General features: G+C 46.5%; 1 protein-coding gene across 1 annotated transcript; it reads left to right on the top strand.

Annotated features, from left to right (window-relative positions):
• Nucleotides 1–11955: 11955 nt before the first annotated feature.
• Nucleotides 11956–22119, top strand: CCNA1 (cyclin A1). Its single transcript, XM_069640664.1, has 9 exons — nucleotides 11956–12208; nucleotides 13211–13423; nucleotides 15915–16146; nucleotides 16222–16376; nucleotides 18692–18915; nucleotides 20363–20567; nucleotides 20645–20758; nucleotides 20951–21084; nucleotides 21694–22119. The coding sequence occupies exons 2-9, from the start codon at nucleotides 13229–13231 to the stop codon at nucleotides 21743–21745; spliced, it is 1311 nt and encodes a 436-aa protein (XP_069496765.1). The 5' UTR covers nucleotides 11956–12208; nucleotides 13211–13228; the 3' UTR covers nucleotides 21746–22119.
• The last annotated feature ends 1631 nt before the right edge of the window (nucleotides 22120–23750 follow it).

The raw sequence follows: 23750 nt of genomic DNA, 5'->3' as shown, positions 1-23750 counted from the left end.
TTGAAGGCTTATATCTCTAGACCTGACATAGGAGCTCTGCTTCTAGCTTCAGCCCAGGAGGAAGAGGAGGAGAGTGAACCTCTACCTGACCTCCTCAGAGACTTACCTTTATATGAGCAAGTGGAAGGAGTTAATCTCTCTTCCAGTCTCACATCTGACCAGCAGGATGAGTGCAAGTTACTGTTAAATCAGTTTGCCTGCCTGTTCTCACTATGACCAGGCTTCACCCCTTGTGGTCAACATATCATCCTCACTGGTGACTGTTTGCCTGTCAAAAGCAGGGGGTACAGCATGTCAGACAATGTAAGGACCCATATAAGGAATGAGGTCAACAAGATGCTTGATCTCGGGGGTTATAGAGCCCTCTACTAGCCCATGGTCTAGCCCATTTGTGCTTGTACCAAAGGCAGGATCTAGGGAGTTGAGATTTTGCGTGGACTATAGAGCTCTAAATGCAGTCACCAAGACTGATGCTCATCCTTTACCTAGGACAGATGTGCCGGTGGACAAACTTGGTGCAGCCATCCCAGCCCATTTGACCTAACGTCAGGCTATTGGCAAATAGCCTGACAGACCATGCCAAGGAGAAAACTGCATTCTCCACCCCAGCTGTCCTCTACCAATTCAAGGTAATGCCCTTTGGACTAAAAAAATATGCACCTGCTACATTTCAGAGGATGATCAATCAAGTTCTGAATGGGATGGAGGACTTCTGTATGGCATACTTAGATGACATTGTAGTGTTCAGCCCTACATGGAAAGAACATATTGAACACCTAGGCTATGTATGGCAGGCCGTGGAACAGGCCCATTTGACCATAAAGGCAAGCAAATGTCAAATTGGTTAGAGTACAGTGGTCTACCTTGGACATGAGGTAGGAGGGGGTGAAATAAGGCCATTGCCTAGCAAAGTACAAGCTGTACAAAACTGGGCCACCCCTACTACTCAAACCCAAGTGAGAGCCTTGTTAGGTCTCACTGGGTATTACAGGAACTTCATAGAGAACTATGGGACCATAGCTTCTCCCTTGAATGTCATCTCCTCTCCCAAATTCCTAAAAAGGTCAGGTGGAATGAGTGCAATAAAGCCTTTGAAGGTCTAAAGAAAGCCCTTTGTCAAGCTTGATGCTTCTAATGTAGGTATAGGTGCAGGTCTAGTGTTTTGGGTGTGGTAGCCTAGGGACTACTTTTCCTGGACTATTTTGTTAGGGCTATTTAAACCACACCCGAGCAAGACAACACGCTTCGCGTTACTTTGCAGCTTGCAACGTGACGCTGACCATGTCCAGCTATTCCCTCGAATCTCGGAGAAGCAGAATCTGCAAGGAGACAAAAGGAACATCATTAGCAGCAGCATCTTACCTGCAGTCTTCATCTTTAAACACTTGCAGCTACTGAGAACAGCTTCCTCGAATCTGCACGCCTCCCGGAAAGAATGACCTGAAAGAGGAAGATAGAGGCAACATTAAAGAAAGCAGTAGAGACATTTACAAATTACGAACTGCTCAAAAGGCTTACCTGTCTGGTCGCCTCTCGGCTGGCACCACTCCGGGCATTCCACTGGCGCTGAAGAACACTGCGACCTACACGGAAGGAAAACACAGGTTAGCAAAGGCAAGACTTTGCAGCGCTGCGCATAGCACTTACTTACCGCATAATAGCGATCTTAATGCGCCAACATCTTAAAGGGCACTGCACAGGATTCTGCCTAACACCTGTTCCGAATTCTATCTACTCAGGACCTTCTTCGGGTGCTGCCTCCATGTGGGCATTCATCTCCAACCGCCATCAGGAGTCGCATACCGTTCTCCAAACATCACCGACTTGCCCGACCTGCAAAGAGAGTAAGAGATACTAGGTGAGCGATCGCACAGACCTTAACTCGCTAAAGCGACACTATTTACGAACTTGGTTCAGTTTCAGAAACCACCCACTTACCTACTAGTGGTGGAAACTCCCAGCGCTGCTTCCTTATCATCACGAGCACCTGGATCATCCTCCACATTGCTACAGGGGAGAAGGAACAATATACCATTATGAACAATATCCCTTGGGACAGTATCATTACAAGAACACGAACAATAACAAAGTCATAAACACTTACCTTCAAGACGGAGTGGTCGCAGCAGGCCTGGACCACCGCAATCAGGACCAGTGACGTAACTAGGTCCATCCGCAGCGCCCCTGCTGAAGGAAAGCAGGATGGAGAGCTTGCCCTTATATATTATCAGGTGAACCTGCATGAGTAAACTTCTGCGCACCACATTCTGGCACGAAAGGGCGGAAGCGAACCACGACTCCACCACGCTAGCCTCATTGTCTCTCATCCTCTCTCCGGAACAGGTCCAGCCTTCCAGGCCTATGAAAAGGCAGCCATTGAGGGAAAAGAAGCGACCTGAGGGATTCAGCTCCAGGGAGGGCTCCAACCGTGCCCCAATGCCCCCGCAGCGACCAGGTGAGAGTAACAGGTATGCCTCTTGTACATATGTCTGTGTGCATGTCCCAGACAGCGCTGCATGTGAGGCCATTCAAGCATGTGCCACATCAACAGTGTTCGTGTAGCAATGTGTGATGCGTGGCAGCATGTAACGACATGCACATGGTTGATTTCATGTGTCTGGACTTGGCCATGTGAGAGGTGTCACACATGGGTGCTTTTGGCAACATCATTGACATGCCTGGTGCATATGTGCATGTGTCTGAAGAGTGAGTGTGTAACTGGCCAACACTCCAGGATGGATGTCACTTGAGCATTAGATTGTGTGATTGACTCATGCTGCCAAATTGACCTCCAGTGCACTCTGACGTGATAGCTCCATGGCCTGCTTCATGACTGTCAGCTGATGTGTGTGAATGAGATGTGTATGTCCCATGATGCATGTGAGGTGAATGCACAATTTTAGGGTGCTGACAGTGCCTTGTCCAAGGATGTGATTGTCTGTTGAGAATGCTAGACATGATTGTGCATGTGTGTTATTTGCACTAACCTGTGTGTTGTGGACGGTGATGATGGTTGTGACCTTTGACAGTGCCACTTATGTACATTTGCTTTGTGCAAAACTAACATATGTTCAGTACCCTGATGTTTGTGTTCTATGTCTCCCTATCCACAGCAATTATGGAAGAAGAGGGCGGAGAAGGCGCTGTGGAGCAAGACAGCAGGGATGCCTCCACCAGGCACAGACGCAAGGCCCAGGTCATTTCATCTTCGGGGAGCGAGGAGACTGGTGCCGCCTCCGAGATAACGGCTGCAGCTGCTGAGGGGAGACCCAAGAGGGTGAAGTTGGTCATGGGCTCCTCGGCAGTGGGAGGGACAGGTGAGGTAGCACAGGGGCAATAAGATGCGGAAGATGGTGGAGAGGCATCCATGTCGGCGGAGGAGGCCACATCAGCCCAGCCCATGGGGCCCGGTAGGGGTGATGATGTGGGTGTGTCTGGTGCAGTCCACGCTCAGGGGCCTGAGGCAGTGTAGGTTGCCGTGAAGGTGCCTGTGCCTAATCCTGCCCCTGGGAATGTGACTGCATCAGTATGCACCTGCAGGCATGCCTCAGGCCAGACCCATCCGCAGGTGGCGGATGTTTCCACGCAAACGGAAACACCAATACCTGCGGATGTCGCCATTCAGGACAGGGTGGAACCTCTGCTAGCCGGTATCATGAGGCGTACAGGCACCATTCGTGATGATGTGCAAGCTTCCAATCGGGGGCTTGCACATCATCACGATGAGGTCTGGCATCTCCTGAACTGCTGGCTAGTACATTTCCTGGTCTCGCAATGGGTGCATGGGCTGACCACTTATGTGACCCCTCCTCGTCCGCCTCCTATGTGCGCCAGTCATCCTCCCTGCAGTCTTCCAGCCCAGATACCACCAGGGTGCTCTGTATACCTGTCCCAACCCCGGTGGCCAGTCTGGTGGAGATCACATCCCTGCCAGAGTCGGGAGTCGAAGTTGGATCAGCCGAGGTGGTCACCACGCAGATCCAGCCGGTGACAGGAGCTGTGGCAATGGAGGAACAGCAGGCACCAAGGATCAGGGCACATGTACGACAGCTCCGAGTTGTCATCCCAGAGGCTGTCCTTGAGGCACAGGCACCGGGCTATTTGGCAGCAGCAGGTTCGGAGTAGAAGGCTACAGGACTCGGGGCATTCAATCGCAGGGAGGCAGGTATCGGCCATCAGGCAGGAGGCAAACGTGGACCTTACACAAAGGATGTCTTCTGCGAGGGAGCATTTGGGCCAGCAGGTGGGGGCAGAGCAGCAGTGGGCAGGGGAGGCAAGACTCACCATGGCCAGGGTGTAGAATTCACTGTGTCTGGCAAAGAGGTGGGCTGAGGTCCTCGAGGAGACTTGCAGGGAGTTTGAGAGGAGCATGTTGGAGTCCCTGCAAGCCCTCAAGGGGGAAGCGGAGGCCCCGCCTAGCGGAAGTGGGCGCAGTGTTCAATGATGCCCTGGCCGAGACTATGAGGGAGCATGGTGAGGAAAAGGACTAGCCCGCTGCCATTCTATATAGTTATTTTGGTGTAAGTTTCATTTTTTGATTAATTTTTTGGGGGGTTTTGTACTGTGCTCCACTTTTTGTATATCGTTATTTTTTGGTGTGTCATTTCGTGGATTGTTTTTTCATGTTTTTGTTATGCATTTGGGCCAATGGACCTTTTATACTTGTACATAGTTTGCATCTTTTTGGATCCTTTTGTGTTCACCATGATGGAATGGATTTCTTCTAATTTTAGTTTTTATTTTGAAAGTCATTTAAGGACATGTACCTCATTTTTGAGTCTGACATATATGTTTTTGTGTACTCTGTTTTTTCATTTGGACATGCTTACTTTTTTGGTGATTTCATGCACATTTTATTTATTTTCAGGAAATGATTGTGACTTTCATACTGGTTTTAATATATTTTCTCATTTTTACCACAAGTAGTGTTTGGTCTCGGATTTTGTGCAAGTTTGACGCTTCCTTACTCTGTTCAGTGTCCCTGATGATGACCAATGTTGTTCATGTGTGTGCACACATGCATGCATGTGTCATGTTTGACATCCATTCGCATGGGGAATGTCCTAGTGTGCATGACCAGTGGATGGGCGTTAATGAGGAGGTGTATTGTGCACCGTGTGGTGGCCTTTGATTTCACATGTGCAACATAATTGTGTCTTGGTCCACAGTGTTTTTGGGAGGGTGGTGGGTTCGGTGAGAGAAGGGAGTGTGCAATTCGGAAATTCATGGAACAGGATTTGCTTGATGCAGTGTAAATGCCTTCACAATCATGTCTTTGTGCTAATTTAATTGTATCTCGTGTAGTTGGACATCCTGCTTTGCTATTCCTATTTTTTTATTGCTATGGTTTGACACATGGGCAGACCAATGCTGCAGTATATGTTGTTAGGTAACCGTATGTTTGCCATGCACACAATCATGACTTCAGTCATTCCTCTGTGCTTGTGCTTTTGGTACTCCTGAGCCCTGATGACGTCCTGTCGAAATCTGCGATAGTCAGCTGTGTACCCTCTGAACTTTTCATAAGGTCCCCTTGCACGCCACTTGCACACCGGCACTGGCTAATAGGCATGCACAACCTTAGGACTGTTTTTATGTATGCCAACAGACACCTATTCACTGTTTGCAACTCCTGTTTTCACTTAGGCTTGGAATTGACACTGGTTGGCAAGATTAACTTTGTTTTAGTTTTGGGTGTTTTTCTTGAGATGTCCTTCACATGTGCAGAACTGCCACCTCCGCAACCACATTTCATCTATCAACACTTCCCAGGCATGGGCACCGTCTCAATGTCACCAGCCCAGACAAATTTCTAGTGTCTGTCTTCACTCAATTCCCCCTCCCGGGACTCATTGGCCCTTTGCACACTTGTGTACATGTGCATTGAGAATGACATGTAATTTGATTGGAAGTCATGTCATGTCCTTCACACATGGGAGGATCACTTGTGTGTTTATGGGGTAATAGGTTGTGTGCTCATTGAGGCTCATGCCATGATACGCCAGGCAAATGTCTCTTAATGTGACACAAATCGAGAGTGCTTGGAATTCTGTCACGGTCTGTGTATTTGCACATGTGGATTTTTTACATTACTTTACCACATGGTATGCAGGGCCGCTCTTTGGCATACACTTTTGTTATGTGTATGTTGGGATGTGGTTGCAGTCAGCAATTGTGTGTGATCAGCTGGGACACTGATGCATGTGGGCTAGGTGTATGGCTTTTTTGTTTTTTGCTGTATGTTTTGTAGACAGGAGGTTGAGGGTGGTGTCAATACATGGCATGCAAGTTCACAGACATGCCATTGATGGAGGGTACGTGTGTCACTATGTCAGCATCCGGCATGCAGGTGGTGTCCGGTATACGGGGCCTGCCTGCAGGTTGCCATGACAGGTGATGGGGGTGTCCCATGACACAGGGTCTGCCAGCAGGCTGCCGTGACAGGCGATGGGGTGTCCCATGACACGGGACCTGCCTGCAGCTTGCCGTGACGGGTGGTGGGGGTGTCCCATGACACAGGGCCTTCCTGCAGGTTGCCGTGACAGGTGATGGGGGTGTCCCTTGTGGTGCGAGCTGTGGTCACGGGTATTGGGGTGTCCCATGAGGTGTGGGATGCATGTGGCGTGGCGCCACAGGTGGTGCGGGTGTCCCTTGTGGTGTGGGCTGCCTGCAGGGTGTGGTCACGGGTGATGGGGCTGGGTGTGTCCCTTGGGGTGTGGGCTGGGTGCGAGTGTGGTCACAGTTGATGGGGGTGTCCCATGACACGGGGCCTGCCTGCAGGTTGCCGTGACAGGTGATGGGGGTGTCCCTTGTGGTGCGAGCTGTGGTCACGGGTAATGGGGTGTCCCATGAGGTGTGGGATGCATGTGGCGTGGCGCCACAGGTGGTGGGGGCCCCTTGTGGTGTGGGCTGTCCCCAGGGTGTGGTCACGGGTGATAGGGGCTGGGGTGTGGCTGTCCCATCAGAGGGGGTCAGCTTGCAGTGGATTTGTGCGCGTAACGTGGGTACGCGTGGGATTTTCCACATGATTTGGCTGGGGTGCGACTAGGGTATGCGTGGAGTTTTCATGCAATTATGCTGGGGTGTGGACGGGGTACACGCAGGAGTTTCCACACGATTGGGCTGGGGTGCGGACGGGGTACGCACTGGGGTTTCCATGCGATTTGGCTGGGGTGCGATCGGGGTACGCGCTGAGTTGTCACGTGATTATGCTGGGGTGCATACGGGGTACGCACAGGGGTTTCCATGCGATTTGGCTGGGATGCGACCGGGGTACGTGCTGAGTTTTCATGCGATTACACTAGGGGGGCTGTATGCTGGACCAGGGATAGCGTGGGGGCTTGCATCATGTTAGGCATTTCATTTGCTTTTTACTGTGCCTGCGGGCATGTTGGGGGCGCTACTGGCGCTGCTTGATGTTCCTTGCGCCACTGCTACTGATGCCTCAGGAAATCCATGAATACGCGTGCCTTTAGTCTCTTTCTCCTTCTCGCCGTGCGACGCTTGCGCCTTGTCTGCGCTGGATTCCATGAATCGGTCCTTTAGTCTCTTTATATTCCCATTCATCCAACGGATACTACTTCCTCCACTATTTATAATCAGATCCTTAAAGCCCCCACATTGGTTTACACACTGAACTATGTTAAATGATGGCTGCAAAATTGAATGGTCACTCCATGTGTTAAAAATCACTTGTAGGGAATTACCGCTCTGGAACAGAGATTCATCCAATGCTCCTTTATGAATATTACCAAGCACAAGGGTTTAAGGTCTGGTAGGTATGTTTGTATATTGTCCTGGGTAGCCAGAGGTAGCTTCTGGTACCTGTTGGTGTCAAGCCAACCAGGCTCTCCTAAGCTATAACCAGTTGCTAAATGGCTCTTAGCAAATTCGAACCCTGCTAAGGATCAGTGTCTCCTTAATTAAGATGTAATGGTTTGATCGATGATCTTTGGTATTCTTCATAGTAAGGTACTATGACAAGGAAGAGGCATGTGGGTAAATGCTCTGATTATTTACGAATGATCTTCATTACACCTAGTTCTACTCTTCTTTGTCATAGTACTATCACCAAACTCTCCCACCCTGGTGATCGATCATCCTCTTCTTTGTCAGGACAATACTGGGGGTACTTACATCCTGGAGGTCAGGGGAAGAGGATGCTTCTTTTAGAATGCAGGGGGTCCTTACATCCTGGAGGTCAGGGGAAGAGGATGCTTCTTTTAGAATGCAGAGGCCTATATAGGTAAGAACCGTGACAAGGAAGTAATGAAATAGGGGAAATGAAAATGACTGATAATTAATTAGCATTTCAATGCATCCATTTAAGAACATATAAAATAAATATTTCTGAAAACCACTGCAAAATATTCAGTGTTTATCAGGCTAAGTGGACATTAACGCGAATTGGTAACTTAAATTGACAGACTTTGAAACATAATTATATTTTTATATAGTATAAATCTAGCCACTGGTCATGGCAATGGTTATGTTTTGTCAAGCAGTCTTTCAGTATAGAATTTAGGTTACAGGTGTGCACTGTCTTATTACTAGCACACCAAACGACCTTTGAAATCCAAACAGAATAAATGTCAATCTGTTGTAAATTTGCTCTAAATCAAAATAGGAATAGAGTGTAAAAGCATCGGAGCAGTGCATGAGGGAAGGGGCCTGAATGCATGAGAGTGCCTGTGGACTTTTGGGGAGAAAGTGTCTGGGGGAAAAGCAAGAGAGGGTGACTAGTGAGTTGGAGGATAGAGGGAGTATTTGAAGGCAAAAGGTGTCAAGCGGTGCCAGTGAGCTATGATTGAGCCTGGATCACATTTCACATATATGCATCCTGACAGGGCATATCGGACTCGTCTTTTCAAGCTGAATTAAAAGGTCTACAATTGAGTGGGACAATACTTGAAAACGATTTTGCAATAATGAATATCATCTGCTTTTGGTCAATGAATTTGACCCAATAGAATGATCTGCAAAGTGAGGCAATATGGGGTTTATAAAGCAGGTACTCTCTGTTGGATCTTAAAGTGATGTAAAAACAGGACTTTTTGCATTATGTTTTCACATCGTTGTCAATCACAAGGAAGCAGAATAACCTACAAGTCCTTTCTTGCAACATAATCACAAATAAATGCAACATGTATTGGTTTAAAACCAGGCCTAGATGCCAACGTTAGGTGTGATGGTGTAAGTGGCACTGGCTGGGTTGAATGAATCTTGAAATAACACTGTATGCAGAAGAAGAATTATTCTAGCTTCATTTTCTTCATCACCAAGGGAAGTATGCAATTACCACAGTTCTATTTCATGGAACACTATCCAAAAATGTAACATGAGTTTTACTACTGTATAGCAAAGCTTTAACTACACCCAACAAAATCAATGAAATGATAAGACAACCTGCTTACAATCATTGTTTGCAGACTATTTATAATGTGAAGCACTACATTTGAAGTTGCAGGGAACAAATTCTCTTTTTGTGTGAAGTAGGCAGGCCTGAAAAAAACTTGTGTGGCATTTGGTTGGCTCTGCCTTCTCTAGAATTACTTTCACTCAAATGGCCTACATGAAAAGACATCAGAGGCAGTGGGCTAAACAATGATACCATAATGTGAGAAGTCACTTTTTTTGACTGAAACAGCATAGTACTATTCTTATGTAAGATAAGATCATTGATCTGGATCACAGCATTTTACGGTGGCAAAGCTAGAATAAGAGCCTCAACAGTTTGTTTCCACAGTCTTGAATTTGCCCACCGGATCATATCGCCCGACTAATGTGTTATATTCCACATTGGGGGTAACTACCTAGTTTTTAAAACCCTTGTTTAGAGAGATGGAGCTCTTGAACAGTACCATTCTGATACTATGTTACTTTGTATAACTAGTTATTTCTGGTGCAGGTATGTCGTTTTGTACCACAGAAGGAGTTACTATCACTAAAGTTTCTAGGCTCAAGTTTCTCAAGCTTAGAGAGAGGCAAGGGTGACTCTGCCTTGCCAGGGTACAAGTCGAGGGACTATGCCGGTGGACGGCATCCGTCCACTGTTTTCAGAGGGTGGACCCTGTCCTCCATGTGTGTTCTCAAGTAATTAGAAATTCTGTCACGCACTGACAATACAATGGCTGGTATTCGAACCCATGTCATGCAGATGGATGGCCAGACACTTAGTACAAGACTCTGTTTCTCTGTTTTAGGCCCTCGCCTGTGGAAGTCTCTTCCTATTGGCTTTCACAATATGGACTCCTATTCCACCTGTCTCGTAAAGCACTTAAGACTAATTTGTTTTTTTGGTTCTCATCATAAAGGAAATAAGCACCCAGATGCAGTTTATTCCTCTTGGTCTATGCACACCAAAAACATAGTTCTTTTTTTGGCCAACTGTACTGGACCGTGCGCCCTAATAGACTTGAATTTTCAAAGTGTCGCAGGCATGTGAGGCAAAAAGAGGCAATGGCCCCAACCTCTTATTATGACAAAGAAAACCAAAGGACCTCACACAATAAAAAGGACTGCGCCACACTTGTTCCTTGAGAAAAGATGTATTTAGTGTTCAAATTCACACAAAAAGAAATGAAGAAAACAGTGCCCTTTTGGGATAACACGTGTTTCAACACAGCAGTGTCTTTGTCAAATCAGGGCTAATTTTTGTCTAAACATTTTTCAAATATGGATTCAAATCCATAGAACAATGCAGTCTACGGGATAAATCCCTCCTGAAAAGAGCGAGCTCAGTTTCCTCACGTCGGCAGGTTTTCTTCTACACCAAAAAATAAGAGGGCACTCGAATTGTTGAGTATGAAGCTGTAAAATGCCTTATTGACATTCTGCTGTACAAGACATGTTTTGTCACAGATTCTTAGACATACAAGGTGCTCACCTTTTATAATTAGCCTGCAATGTTATAGGAAACTGTATACTATTGGCAAATGCTTATTTGTCCCGTGCACTTTCTTTATTTGGGGAGCACGAACTGAAAGAAATGTTCCTATTTCACCTTAGCATACGTTCAGTTCCTGTGGTGTCACTTCCTATTGTGTACGTCACAGTCCTCCCACCTTTTATAGGACCTGTTTGGTACAGTGATTTCAGATCAACACAGATTTTTGCAACACACTGACTGGCCACCACAGGAACTCAAACCAATAATGTGCATTTCTACTTTGTTTATTGCAACTTGATTTATATCTTTCCCAACTAAAGGTTGTGCTGTGGAGAAAGCTGTAGGTTGTATAGTGAACACAAAACACATTACTTGATTCAGTGATCAGACTGGAGCTTCATTGTCAACAAGTATGCAGCAGGGTCAGGGCCTCGATAACGCACTCTACAATCGGATGTCGGGATATTGTATTGTTTTGTAAAAATACGTACAGAGCTGTGACTTCTTTAAATCCGACAATAGGCAGGGCACGTTTCTACTCAGGGTTTGTATACGTCGCTGTAAGTGGCTAGAGCGTTATTTAATTTCTTTTATACAAGTTGGATACGTTTGTTGGTGTGGCAGTGGGTCAGACAAGCGGCATACGTTGTTCTCCGTCGATTTCTGGAGACCCGTATTGGTGTGACACGGGCAGAAGTGTGGTGTGACGCCAGCTCGGCAGGGAGGTATCGACGGCTGCGGTCAATGGCGATAATGCGTCTCTCCCTGGTGACGGACACACGCTTCCCCTCAGTGTTTCCCTGGAAGCTAATGCAGGGGTGATGCTTGCGAGGCCTGCCGAGTCCTGCCTTACCTCCGCAGGGCATCGTCCTGTGGCCATGGTGATGATTTCAGCATTCCCTCTTGCGAGCACGCCGCCTCAATCCCCATGGATGCCGCCGTCAGAGAACAGTAGCACATGACAGCGATTGGTCGGTCCTCAGCACTCTGGATAGTGATTGGTGTAAACCAAGAGTCCATGTGGGGGCGGGTCGCGTGTTGTGATTGGCCGTCGGTTAGCGGCGCGCGCTCTGATTGGCTCGCTGGTGGCGACGCGGGCGGGTTGAATGGGCTGCGCGTGTCCCGCGGGCCAAGTAGCCTGAGCTCAGCTGTCACTTCTCAGCTGTAGCTTGTTAGCGACTGAGCTGAAGCCCAATCCGGAGCCGCCCAGCAGTATATCTACCCTGGGCGGGGAGTCATTACATTGCGCTGACCGGATCACTACTGCCTGTTTGCCCGCACATCAGCCATACGGAGCCTGCAGCGCCACGACCCCAAAATGTAGCGGCTTGTTATTGTTTGAAAGCTATCCCGGGTTAATGGGTTCTGGGCGATTTGCCGACAGGCAGTCGAGCTAGGCTGGTGACTCTGGTTTTGTAGAGTGGTGGTTGATAGTTGTTAGGGATGTCTTGTTTTTGTTTAATGGAGTTCTGCACCTTTTACAAGTATTCCGCTGTAGATAATGAATTTGTTTCTGTTACTTTCGGCTTGGTATCCTTTGTAATTAAGGAGCCCCATATCCCCGTTAACGTATTGGGAGACTTAATTGCTAAGTACTTACAATCTGCTCTTTAGACACATTTTATTTACTAGAGGGAGTGTTTGCTTGGTTACCCATCACTGAGGTGGTTTGTGGCAGCGGGTATTGGTGTAGTAAACGAAGTATAGTCATACGATGTTTGTAAGGCTAGTGGTGCAGGGTATTGGTACGGAACGCGGGGGAGACGGGCCTTGGTCTTCTTTTCCTTTTTGTTAAAGAAGTTCGCAAGGCTAGTGGAGGTGGCTTTGCTATCAGAGTATTTAAATGGTTTGAACGCAATCCGTGATCTGCTTTCAGACTAAACAGATTGAGCTAATGCATTTGGGCTTTCTAATTGGGCCATGGGTTGGGGTTTTGCACTCTTATTTGTTTCCAAGGAGACTAAAAAGACACCTAATTTGAACCTGCGTCTCTTTACCGGGGAGGGGGCTAATGGTGTTATTGGCACATTCATTCTGTGCGTTTCTTAGTTTAACCTGTCCCACGTTCCCATACATATTGTGCAATGCACTACACTATCTGTGGTGTAGTACATGACTGGAATACTATCTGGCAAGTACGCTTTATCGTTTTACAGTACTGGCATATCTGGCTCGTGTCGTTTGTGTACTGTCGCTATAGGTAGAAGCTCCTTCACTTCATGCTGAAACGAGCGTCGCTGGTCACGCTTTCCTGCGCGATGAAACCTTGTTTTTGTCTGTATGTGGTGTGATTTGTCGCTGAATCTGTTCTTATTTGTGCAGCTTCTTCTGCTTTTGAGAATGCGTCGATCCAGCTCCTCCAATGGGTTCTTCAGGGCCACATCATATGGCCAGGACAACTCACAGATGTTGTTTGCCTTCACCAAGAGGGACAACAACCTACCGCAGCCGGTACTGCTGCCCCAAAGACTTCACCAGAGAGCTGTGCTGGGGGTCCTGACTGAGAATGACCAGCACAGGCGCTCAATTGTACAGGTATGCATCCGTGCTCTGTCTTGGTTGAGGCGGTTATATTCCCCGAAGAGTGTGGTGAATATTAAATGTACTTAAGTGTAGCAGGGCATGCCTTTGTAAGGTCAGCCTACACATAATGCTATACTTTCTAAACAGGATGGTCAAATGTGTTGAAGTTAAAATATTGTGCAATAGTGAATAAGGTGCAACTGCCTTGCGTTTCCCTGCTTTTCGATTCCACAACACAATCTAGTCCTTTGTGACTTGGCCCTTTTTAGTACTCCAATTTCCACTTTAATGGCTGTTGGCCCCCATGCCCCCATATACACTATGTATCAATTGTGGCTATATTCACCCGTGCACATTATTCTCTCTGTTCGTGGCTAAGTGTGCTCCGTTTCCCTGCTGGGAATGGAAACTTCGCTTTCTGTGTATTAATAGTGCCTCACTATAGATGTCTCGTCACAACTGCTGTGCTGGAGTCCATGCTACTTCTGTTTCATGGCGTCCTTAATTTGGATGCGTTTACTGTGTCCAGTGTATTTACTGGACCACAGTATGCCCACCAGGGCTTGCAACGAACAGTACCCTGTTGCACCCGTTCAACACTACTGCAGAAAGTAAGGTGTTGACCACGAGTGGCTTATGGCATCAACGTCTCGACTACATTTGAGGTCATGGAACTAGCACCACAACCTGACTTCTCTGGATAGCTTTAAATGTTTCAATTCAGGGACTTGACTGCTGAAGAATATCACAATGGCAACAGTCCTGCAGGCGGTTTACCGTTGGAATCACGTTGTTGTAAAGGCATACACCTACCCCTCCTCTCCTTGGTGTCAATTGGACTTGCTAGCACAGACTTGAGGTTGACACATGTGTATCTGGTTCTGCACAGAGGGTCATTCTGTTTGACTGGTGGCTCCTGTGACTTCAGCATGTCACTTGTATATTGTGCAATTGGTCTCTAATGTACTGTATTTCCATGGAGCACCTCATTAGATTTTTCCTTTTCCATGGGGTTCGGGTGGTGGGAGTCCATTGGGCAATATGTGCAGCTTTCCTTGCTATGCTGGTCCAGGAGGTTCTCTGACAATGACTGTTTGGCATTGCTACAACTGCACAAAAAAGCAGGGCCAGGCATGCACTCCAATTCCTGGCCAATATATTACCTGAACAAGTATCCAAAAACAATCACGGGGATATATCTCGCAGGGATGATTCCCTTCTTGTACTGTTGAGCTCCTCCGAGAGCTTTCGTATCTGCAGTACTCATTAGGGAGGCTGAGTTGCCATTCAATTCAGGTGAAAGCAATATAAATGCAGTTGGCAGTCTCTATGATAATGTGTTGGAGGGGAGTCTTTCAGTGGTCACCTGACTTGTTTAAATGGGTTCACTTCATTGGCCATAATTCCTAGAGACTGCAACTGCATTTATATTGGTCATTGAATAACAAATCAGCCTCCCTGATTGCAGATATGAAAGCGCTTGGACTAAAATAGTGTAAGAAGCGAGATTAACCCTGATTATTTTTGGACACTTCAACTGCAGTTGGTTCTGGCCTTGTGGTGTAGGTTATTGTGGTCCTCACTCTACGCACCCCACTGCTTTCACTCTAATCCTGATTAGAGTTCTGATGATGCTGCCACTAAGTGGGGGTGTCTTGGGCACATTACTGTTGGGAATCCATTTTTTTTTATTGTAGAGATGCATGACAATTCAATAACTAAATCAATGATGACTCAGACCTTACTCCTAGTGGCAGTTTGACACGGAGTAGAAGGTTAATTTGAATTGGTGTACTGCTTAGATCCTAATCACTGTAGCAATACCTTCCCCTCTCCTCCTGGGGATCTATAAAGCATTATGATCACAATTTGGCCTTGCAACCAGCCTGGGTTATTGGCTTAATTGCAGTTTTAAATGTATGTCTTAACAGTGCATTCAACTACTACATGCTGAATTCTTGATGCATGTTAAACTGTGGTATTAGTCAGGCACTGATATCGCATGCCCAGGAAAGTAGCTGTTGGCCTCATGCTTGGTTAGTACAGTCTTTGCTAGAACCATTGTAGTGGTTTTGTGGCACCACTTGTTCTTGGGGTAGCTTCTGTCTTGGCTTTCCTTTGGCGTGTGTCTAGGACCAGATTCTCCAATGGAGAACTTTCTGGTTTCCCTAAGAGTGATCTTGGTGATTTCTAGTAGCATGTACCCCAGTTGTCCTTATGGGCATTGTTGCTTCTTGGCTAGTTGGTATACAGGGATGCAAGTTCGGTGGGATGGGAGTCCTAGAATTGGCAGCCCCGAACAAAGATTTGATGTGGGGGTCCCAGTGGTATCCCACATCCTCAGGGGAGGGGTACCTGTAACATGCCCCAGCTTGACCCTTCCTACTTTGCCTAGTCTTCTGCAACAATGCCTCTTGCTTTGACTTGTGGCTTGCACATGCTTTATCATTCTCGCCCTTGTGTTCAGGTGTGTGGTGTTTCATCTTTATAATTTTATTTTTAGGCTGCACCTGCAATTGCCTTCTTTCCAGGTGTTGAGAATGTCGTGCCTTTCCCTGGAAAGAGTCAGTCCACTTGTGTGGGCCCTAAACCAGGTTTTACCATCTATGTGGATGAGCCGAGGGAGGTCAAAGACCGCAGTAGCTATCGGATTGAGACTGTCGAGCCTGCTAAACCACCATTGGACATGAATGTTGTGAAAAACAACTTCCACTTGGTGTTGGACCTCAGTACAGGTAACAAAGAAAATGCCAATCTAATGCAGCATTTCAATTTCTAGAGGCTTGTTTTAATTCATGTGTCACTTGTAGGATCACCCATGGCAGTGGATACGTCCTTACCATCCCAACTAGAAGATTTAATAGAGGATCAACCCGAAGAGCAACCTGATGCTGCTTTTGATACAGATATTATGATTACAGCAGAATACTTTGAAGATATTCATCGATACCTTCGTGAAGCAGAGGTAACTTTTCTATTGTCGTCTTTGGTCAAATCCCGGGTTCAGGGCTGGCTCTCATAATGTACAGTTGACCTCAAAATACTCAACGAGGCTATTATGGGTAACTGGGGCTTGGACCCAGGCATGCAACCAGCACAGAAAGATGTGCACTGACTCAGGTGGCCAGCCAATATGGCCACTCATCCACCTGTCTTGGTAGTCTTCAGATCATTATGGGAGTGGCCTGTGTTTCCCTTGGAGTAGTTTCTCAGAGGGGCTGGCTAAATCCGCCCAGCCATCTCCTGTAGGTCTGGAGATCAGGACCTGGCAGTCACACTACTGAATACAGATGCTCAGGATGTCTCGTGGCTTAGATGCACCTACATCTAACCAAATGTAGTTCATGGTCCCAGAAGGCCACATCAAAGGCTCAGGGTGGGACTAGTGAGTGTAAACCAGGTGTCTAGCTTGCCCGGACTTTCAGGATGATGGAATTACCCAGGGACCATACATTGGGTGCTTACTTAATGGTCGTATTGGTTACTATAGGTCCATGCCGAACAGTGTGGAGTTTCCTTGAGGAAAAGCAGAAGCATGTTTGGCAAATTGACTTCTGCCCCATCATGAAAATGGGGTTGCTCTGCCTCTTGCTTGCTTGGTTTCCTAATATATGAAAGCCTGAAGCTGAACTACAAGCAGTGATAAGTGCTGGGTAGCTACTGTTCACCTTTGGACCCCCTTCCCTCACCACTGCAAAATCTTTTTCTAGTTGGAGGTCATGCCTTGGGAAAGGCAGGTAGGTGCTAAACATGTGGGCCACTGCCTGGTGCTATGCAGTCTGGCTCCGAATCCATTTTCTGAATTCGGACCCTTTGCAGCGTCCAACTGGAGCATACAATTTTCGGGCACCAATGCAAGTGGCCCACAGTTGCAAATGGCATTTCATTCCTTTTTGTGACAAACTGAGTAGTACGGGGGGTGGGGGGTAGGTGTACATTTTGTGATATACTACTAGCCACATGGGCCAAAAAACGATCCACAAAAGGCTATTTTTTTTTTTGTTTTGGGCATTGTCCTATTGGGCAATGCCCCTTCGGCTATTTCCATGAATTGCACCATTCCCCCCCAAAGCCTTGCCCTTCAGTTTGGCTGTGGGGTGCATCACAATCTAGTAATTCGGTTATCTATGCTTTTTGGTGATCTGGGTAGGCGAATGCAATTTGGAGGGGCCCTCCCACACCCAGTATTGAGATTTGGTAATTTGGGTTTAACAGGTTACCTCATTGCCTTGTCTCTAGTACCATGGTTATTTTGGGCCAGGAGTTTGTATTAATACACAGGAACGAATAGCCAAATATGGCTGGTCATGGAAGTTGTGTCCTTGGCTTCTGACCTCGGTGATTTCTAATGTGACAAAATAATGTGATTCAAATTAGATTGGTTTTCTTGTCTCAATGCCCTGCCACCTGGGGTCAGAGGTTTGGCCTTACTTTCCCAGGGGTTACTCCAGTGCCCCTGCAACAGCTAAATGCTAATTCCTTGTTTTCTACTTGTAGTCTGTGTCAACTTGCCGTTTTGTCAGCTAGCCAAGCCCATTTAAATAAAAAAAATGGGGGTGGCTGGGCAGGGGGTACTCCCAAACAAAAAATAACTGGCATGTATAACACAGCTCCAGGGGTAGGTTTGGGCCAGTAGTCCATAGTTCAATTGGAAAACTGCCTGATTGGAATAACTTATCCTTATGTACTTGGATCATTACTTCAATTTTCAAGTTCAGACATAATTTTTGCCCACTTGGAAATTGGACTCTTGCAACTTAAAAAGGGTTTGAACTCCCACACCTAGAGCATGCAGCTGGCTCCTGGTTCTGAGGGGGGGAGGTTATGTACACTGCCTGTAAAACTGCTTGTGCTCCTGCAGCCAGTTGGCATACACTGCAGTTTAAACAATTGGTTGCGTTGTAGCACTTGGCCTAATACTTACAGGGGTCACTTTGTATAAAAGTAACTGCATGCATGTGCAATCATTGTTTTCACTTTATGCTATTCTGCTGGTTGGCGTCTAATACGTGCATGGTTGAGGGTAAAAAGCATAAAGGGAGGTTATTCATGTGGAAAATGGTCTACAAATTTGGGTTGCACCTGCTTAAAGGCAAATTCCAAATGCAAGGAGCTGGAGGTTGGCATGGAGCTGTGCCCCTTGACTTGTCTGTGCTGGAAAATGCGACACTGATGGACATCCAATCATTCTTTGCTTCTGCTTTTTGCCACTAATTGCATGGTAATGCCAACATCTTTCTACTAGCTTGAGGTAACTGCACGTTTTTATTTTGTAAGCAGATGCGGCACAGACCAAAGGCATGCTACATGAGGAAGCAGCCGGACATCACGGCCAGCATGCGCACCATCTTGGTGGACTGGCTGGTCGAAGTTGGGGAGGAATACAAACTTCGAGCAGAGACTGTGTACCTAGCTGTCAACTTCTTGGACCGGTTTCTTTCTTGCATGTCAGTTCTTAGAGGGAAGCTGCAACTTGTGGGGACAGCAGCCATTCTTCTTGCTTCGTAAGTCTCTATTGATCATATTGCAGTATGATCTTGCTACCCGGTTATTGTACACCTGTCTAAAGCTTGTGGGCCTGACTTGCTCATTTTTACTATCTTATCCTATAACATGTTATATCCTACAGCAACCTAGAACATATTGACACATTTTGTACACTTATGACTCGTTAGGTAAATTGTTGTAGCATATCAAGTAACTCACTTCAGTTCTGGTCAAGGAGTGACAGCTCATGAACAGTTTCCAGAACATGGGCCATGCCATCTGTGTTAGCAAGGGTTGTCTAAATGCAAGTTATGTCCTGCCCACTTGATGGGCCTGAGAAAAGCTGGGGCCTTTAATGAAGGCAGTGGTGCTGATGTCTGCCATTCCAGGAAGTGGAGGGTGTATGCTAGATGCAGAAGGAAAAGATGTGGGGGATTGGTTCACTTTGGACTTGCTCACCAAACCAACAATGGCCTCCTGTGCTGTGGGAGCAGGCTCTTCATTTAAGAGCTCCCTCTTTGTCTGGCAGGTTTTACATCCCCCACATCTTCTCTTTTTTGCAGAACCTAGTGTCATCTTTGCATCAACGGACCTTGCATACATGCCATACGTTGCCACACACCCTAGCAGCATGGGACTATTTCATCTTTGGTCTCCACTTGCAAAATGGTTGTCAAATCCCTGATATCCTGCATTTGACCAGTGGCACCTTGCCTACAAGAGTACTGGATGACCTTCTCATCCTGGTTGCTCCTCACACAGCCAAGAACATGACTGCCACCCACATCCACTGTCCTCTTCTTATCGAACCATTCCCACCCTCCCCACTACCTGGCCAATTAATTCCGTCTCTGAAGTTTGGGTGCACTGCAGCAGCTGCATAAACCTGAATGTGCTTGCTAGGCACAATGCTGCTGAGCCCCTCCCTACACCAACCTGTAGATGCCGTTTTGCTGATATGACACTTTTCCTTCTCCATGATCAATTCAGCTTTGTGCTATGCCCCACACTTGTACCCCTCATCTACAGTGTTATCTTGCTTCCCAATGCAGTTTGTGGCTCTTGGTGGTGGGGCGGAGCAGGCTGCAGTTCCTCATCTAAGCATGCAGCAGGGCACAGGCTGCATATGCAAACATCTGCATTGCATTTCTTGGTATTGGTCTCCAAAACGTTAGGTCTCTTGGCAGTCAGGTCAGCACCTCCTGCACGAAGTGCTTCTAAACTCCTGTTGTGTGGCCACAGCAGTTCCCTGCCTGTTCAATGTTCACTCGAGGTAGTGGTTTTGTACTGTAACCACTGTTTAGCTCTTATAAGCAGGATGAATTGGGTTTCCCAACCTCACCACCTGGTTTGGCCTTAAATACAGTCTTGCCACCCCACTAAATTTTCATCTTTTGTCAGTAGGTTTTTGCCAAGAAATAGTTGGCTGATAGGTAACAACTAACTTTCTAACTTTCTGTTTAGGAAATATGAAGAGATTTATCCCCCTGAAGTTGATGAGTTTGTGTATATAACGGATGACACTTACACAAAGAAACAGCTGCTGAGGATGGAACACTTGCTTCTAAAGGTCCTGGCGTTTGACTTAACGGTACCAACCACCAACCAGTTCCTCCTTCAGTATCTGCAGAGGCATGGAGTTTGTGTGAAAACTGAGTACTTTGCCAGGGTGAGCTTTTCTCTATGGCGCTGCGTTTTGGCAGGGATCAATATGGAAAATGTATTAGTGTTTGTTTCTGTTTTTAGTATGTAGCAGAACTGAGTCTCCTGGAAGCTGAGCCATTTTTGAAGTATGTTCCGTCATTGGTGGCAGCAGCTGCCTATTGTCTAGCAAACTACACCATGAACAAGGTCTTTTGGGTGAGTTCAGTAAATGGATCTAGCATGTTCTAAGAATCCTGTGTATATGGCAGCTTTTTAACATGCCCTTGATAGACCGCAATGACTGTACACCATGACTTAAATGATGCATGCGACTATGTTGGGCCTCGTGATTTGTTCTGGCTTGGTGTTCTGTACAGACTGCAAAACAAAGCTGCCGTTTTCTTTCAGCCGGAAAGTCTTGTTGCCTTCACTGGTTATTCACTTAGTGAGATTGTGCCATGCCTTGGTGAGCTACACAGGGCATGCCTGCGTGCTCCCGCCCAACCACAGCAAGCGATTCGTGAGAAGTATAAGAATTCAAAGTAAGTTCTGGATAACGTGAGTAATGGGTGCACGGCAGTTTCTGGCCAGCTGCAAGGGGCTTCATCTTGATGTCGTGAATGTTTTTATGGGACAGTTCACAGGTGTGCATGCACGCTTCAGTATTGGTGACAGGTAGGACCACAGTAAGATTTGATGCATTATTGGGAGTAATGGTTTCAACTATAACTGGCAGATCATGGCTATGCCCCAGCAAAACGTAACCAACAAATTGCCTTGTATTTTGCAGTTGCATGGGTGCTTCATGACTCGCTGTTATGGGTGGGCTCCACTCTGGCATTCATTGCAAGGGGCAATTAGAATTCCTTCCTGTAGTTTTGTCACTATCGGGGCTGCTGTGCTTGCAGAATTTTAAATCTGCTGAGCTGTCTGGGGGTGTGGACTGGGCAGCACCGGAGTCCATGGCGAATATAACCTTGTGTTGATGGGGCAACAGACCAGTACTATTTTCTGTAATGACTCGAAGATTGGTGCATACATTAGGGTGAGGAGTCCTTTCAGCTGCATGCTTTTACTCTGCATATAGCAACATTTCTTGTATTTTTAAAATGTGGAGCGAGGAGATTAATTAATTTTTTAACTCCTTTCAGGTACCGACAGGTGGCCCTTGTGAACCCTCCAGCAGTACTGCCTTTGAAATAACGCTTCATCAAACATTTCATAAGTACTATTTTCGAACAGTATTTTTCAATGCACTGTACAGCGCTTACCTCTTGACCAACCGAGTTGGTCTAAAGGACACTGCAGGTTAAGTGTCCGAAGCTATTCACTTTTTTTATGGGATTTTAACTATTTATGGACATGCTGAACTTTTTTTTATACAACTTGGACCTTAGAAACATGAATTAAGGAGTCTACATCGTCATCTGGAGCAGTTTTACAATCATTCTAGTAAAGTAGGGGGTTGGGTAAATATGAACTCTGTACAATGTCACCCATGTAAAATGCATTTCATCCATGTAATGTATGAGGTACCAAGTATTTTAAATAAACATGCTTTTGAGGTCTTGTCTAAATGCTGATCATACGCTCCTAATTTTGAAGTCAGTGGCTGGTTTTGTGGCTACAACTGAATGTTTGTCCTGCCAAGGCACCAGGGAGGCTACAAGTTGCTTCCTATGCTCTGAAACGGGTGTATTCCAAGATTGGGTTAAGAAAGTTGCTGGTGTGGCAATTGGCTGCATTAGGTTTTGATAAAGCGTGTTTGCACACCGATCAGACTGGGAAGGTCTGCTTATGTCTAGCATGTTGTAATAGTGCTGAATAACTTGCCTAGCTAGAGCAGCTATACTAATTGCAATGCCATGCCTGAATCGAACAATCCTGAGTGGCAACCTTGTGTTGGGGCTATTTGATTGTAGCCTCTCATAACCAAGAAGCCTTGTTGATTCCCTGTTACCTACCCATGCCCTGTCTACTTAGCCTGCCTTTGTTAACTTCTACCTACTCTAGTCACAACTGACAACTGCTTAATGCCATGCCTATGCACTGCTCGACCTTTAACATGGGCCTGTTGGATATAGGGATGTACATTGATGCTGTGCTGCTGCATGGTGGAGAATATTGTGGCAATAGGAGCCTGTGAGATGAGTCTGTCTACTGCTCATTCAGCTTGGGTTCTCTTTAGGTGTTTTTATTCATGACTTGTCAAGTGGTTGACATTTGCGTAATGCTTGGTACATGTTCATTGTGCAACACTAGCATAGTGAGTACGTTGTCTGCACCTTGGGTATACAACTGAACTTAACCATATCAATTCAATGAATGCTCCAGTTGACAGAATAAAGCAGATTTTTATGAGACGGGCATTTTGGCTTCCATACTTAGTCCCACCTGCATGAGACTACTCTTGTATAGTCAGTATTTCACTTGATGTGTCTATAGAAGCTATAGATAAGCTAACCTAATGTGGGGCAGCCAGGTAGCTGCGCCTAATGCTGGGCATGAACTTTAATGCAGGAGCTGATGGTCCCTTGCTACATGTCTGTCCCGTGCCACGCAGCTCACAACTCAATCCCATGCTAACTGTACTTTTCTCCACCTTGCTCCAGTTTCCCCACCTTCCGTGTTGCTGTGGCCCCCCAGTTCAAGTCCCTGCTGGAATCTGGCACATGGTGCTCCTGCAAAATGAATAATTCTTTGGACACCGTAACATTCCAAGGCCACAGCTGAGACCACCCATTATGCCAATGAACACTTGCATTTGATTATGCACATGATTTAGATAGTGGAGTGAGATTTCCCCCCCCCCCCCTAACCTTGGGACTTCATTTCCCAACTAGATCTGATTTGGAAACTTGCAACTATTTCACAAGGTTAGGGGACACGGTTTATACTCTAATGCATGCACATTGTAGTAGCTTAGATGGTGCAGACATTATGCTCAGTGTTGGTGGGTAATGCTGCATCTCTAGATCTATGATCCAGATTCAATTTTTAGATTTACTCAGCGTTTGTCATGCATTGCAATTTCCCACTGCAGTGGGACACGTACGTTTATCCTGTCTTGAAGCTGCTAATGCAAGGCAATATGGGTTCTTTTTGAGCTGATCGAGTGCATGTAAGAGGGCATCTAGTCTCAATGGCTCAGCCGCTGCAGACACTGACTATGCATATTTGGCTAGGTGTTGCACCTGACATATCGCAT

This window comes from Ambystoma mexicanum, chromosome 7q (genome assembly GCF_040938575.1).
Source record: "Ambystoma mexicanum isolate Mex_15411 chromosome 7q, UKY_AmexF1_1, whole genome shotgun sequence".
In the NCBI taxonomy this organism is placed as follows: domain Eukaryota; kingdom Metazoa; phylum Chordata; class Amphibia; order Caudata; family Ambystomatidae; genus Ambystoma; species Ambystoma mexicanum.
This window is presented reverse-complemented; position numbering and strand designations above follow the sequence as displayed.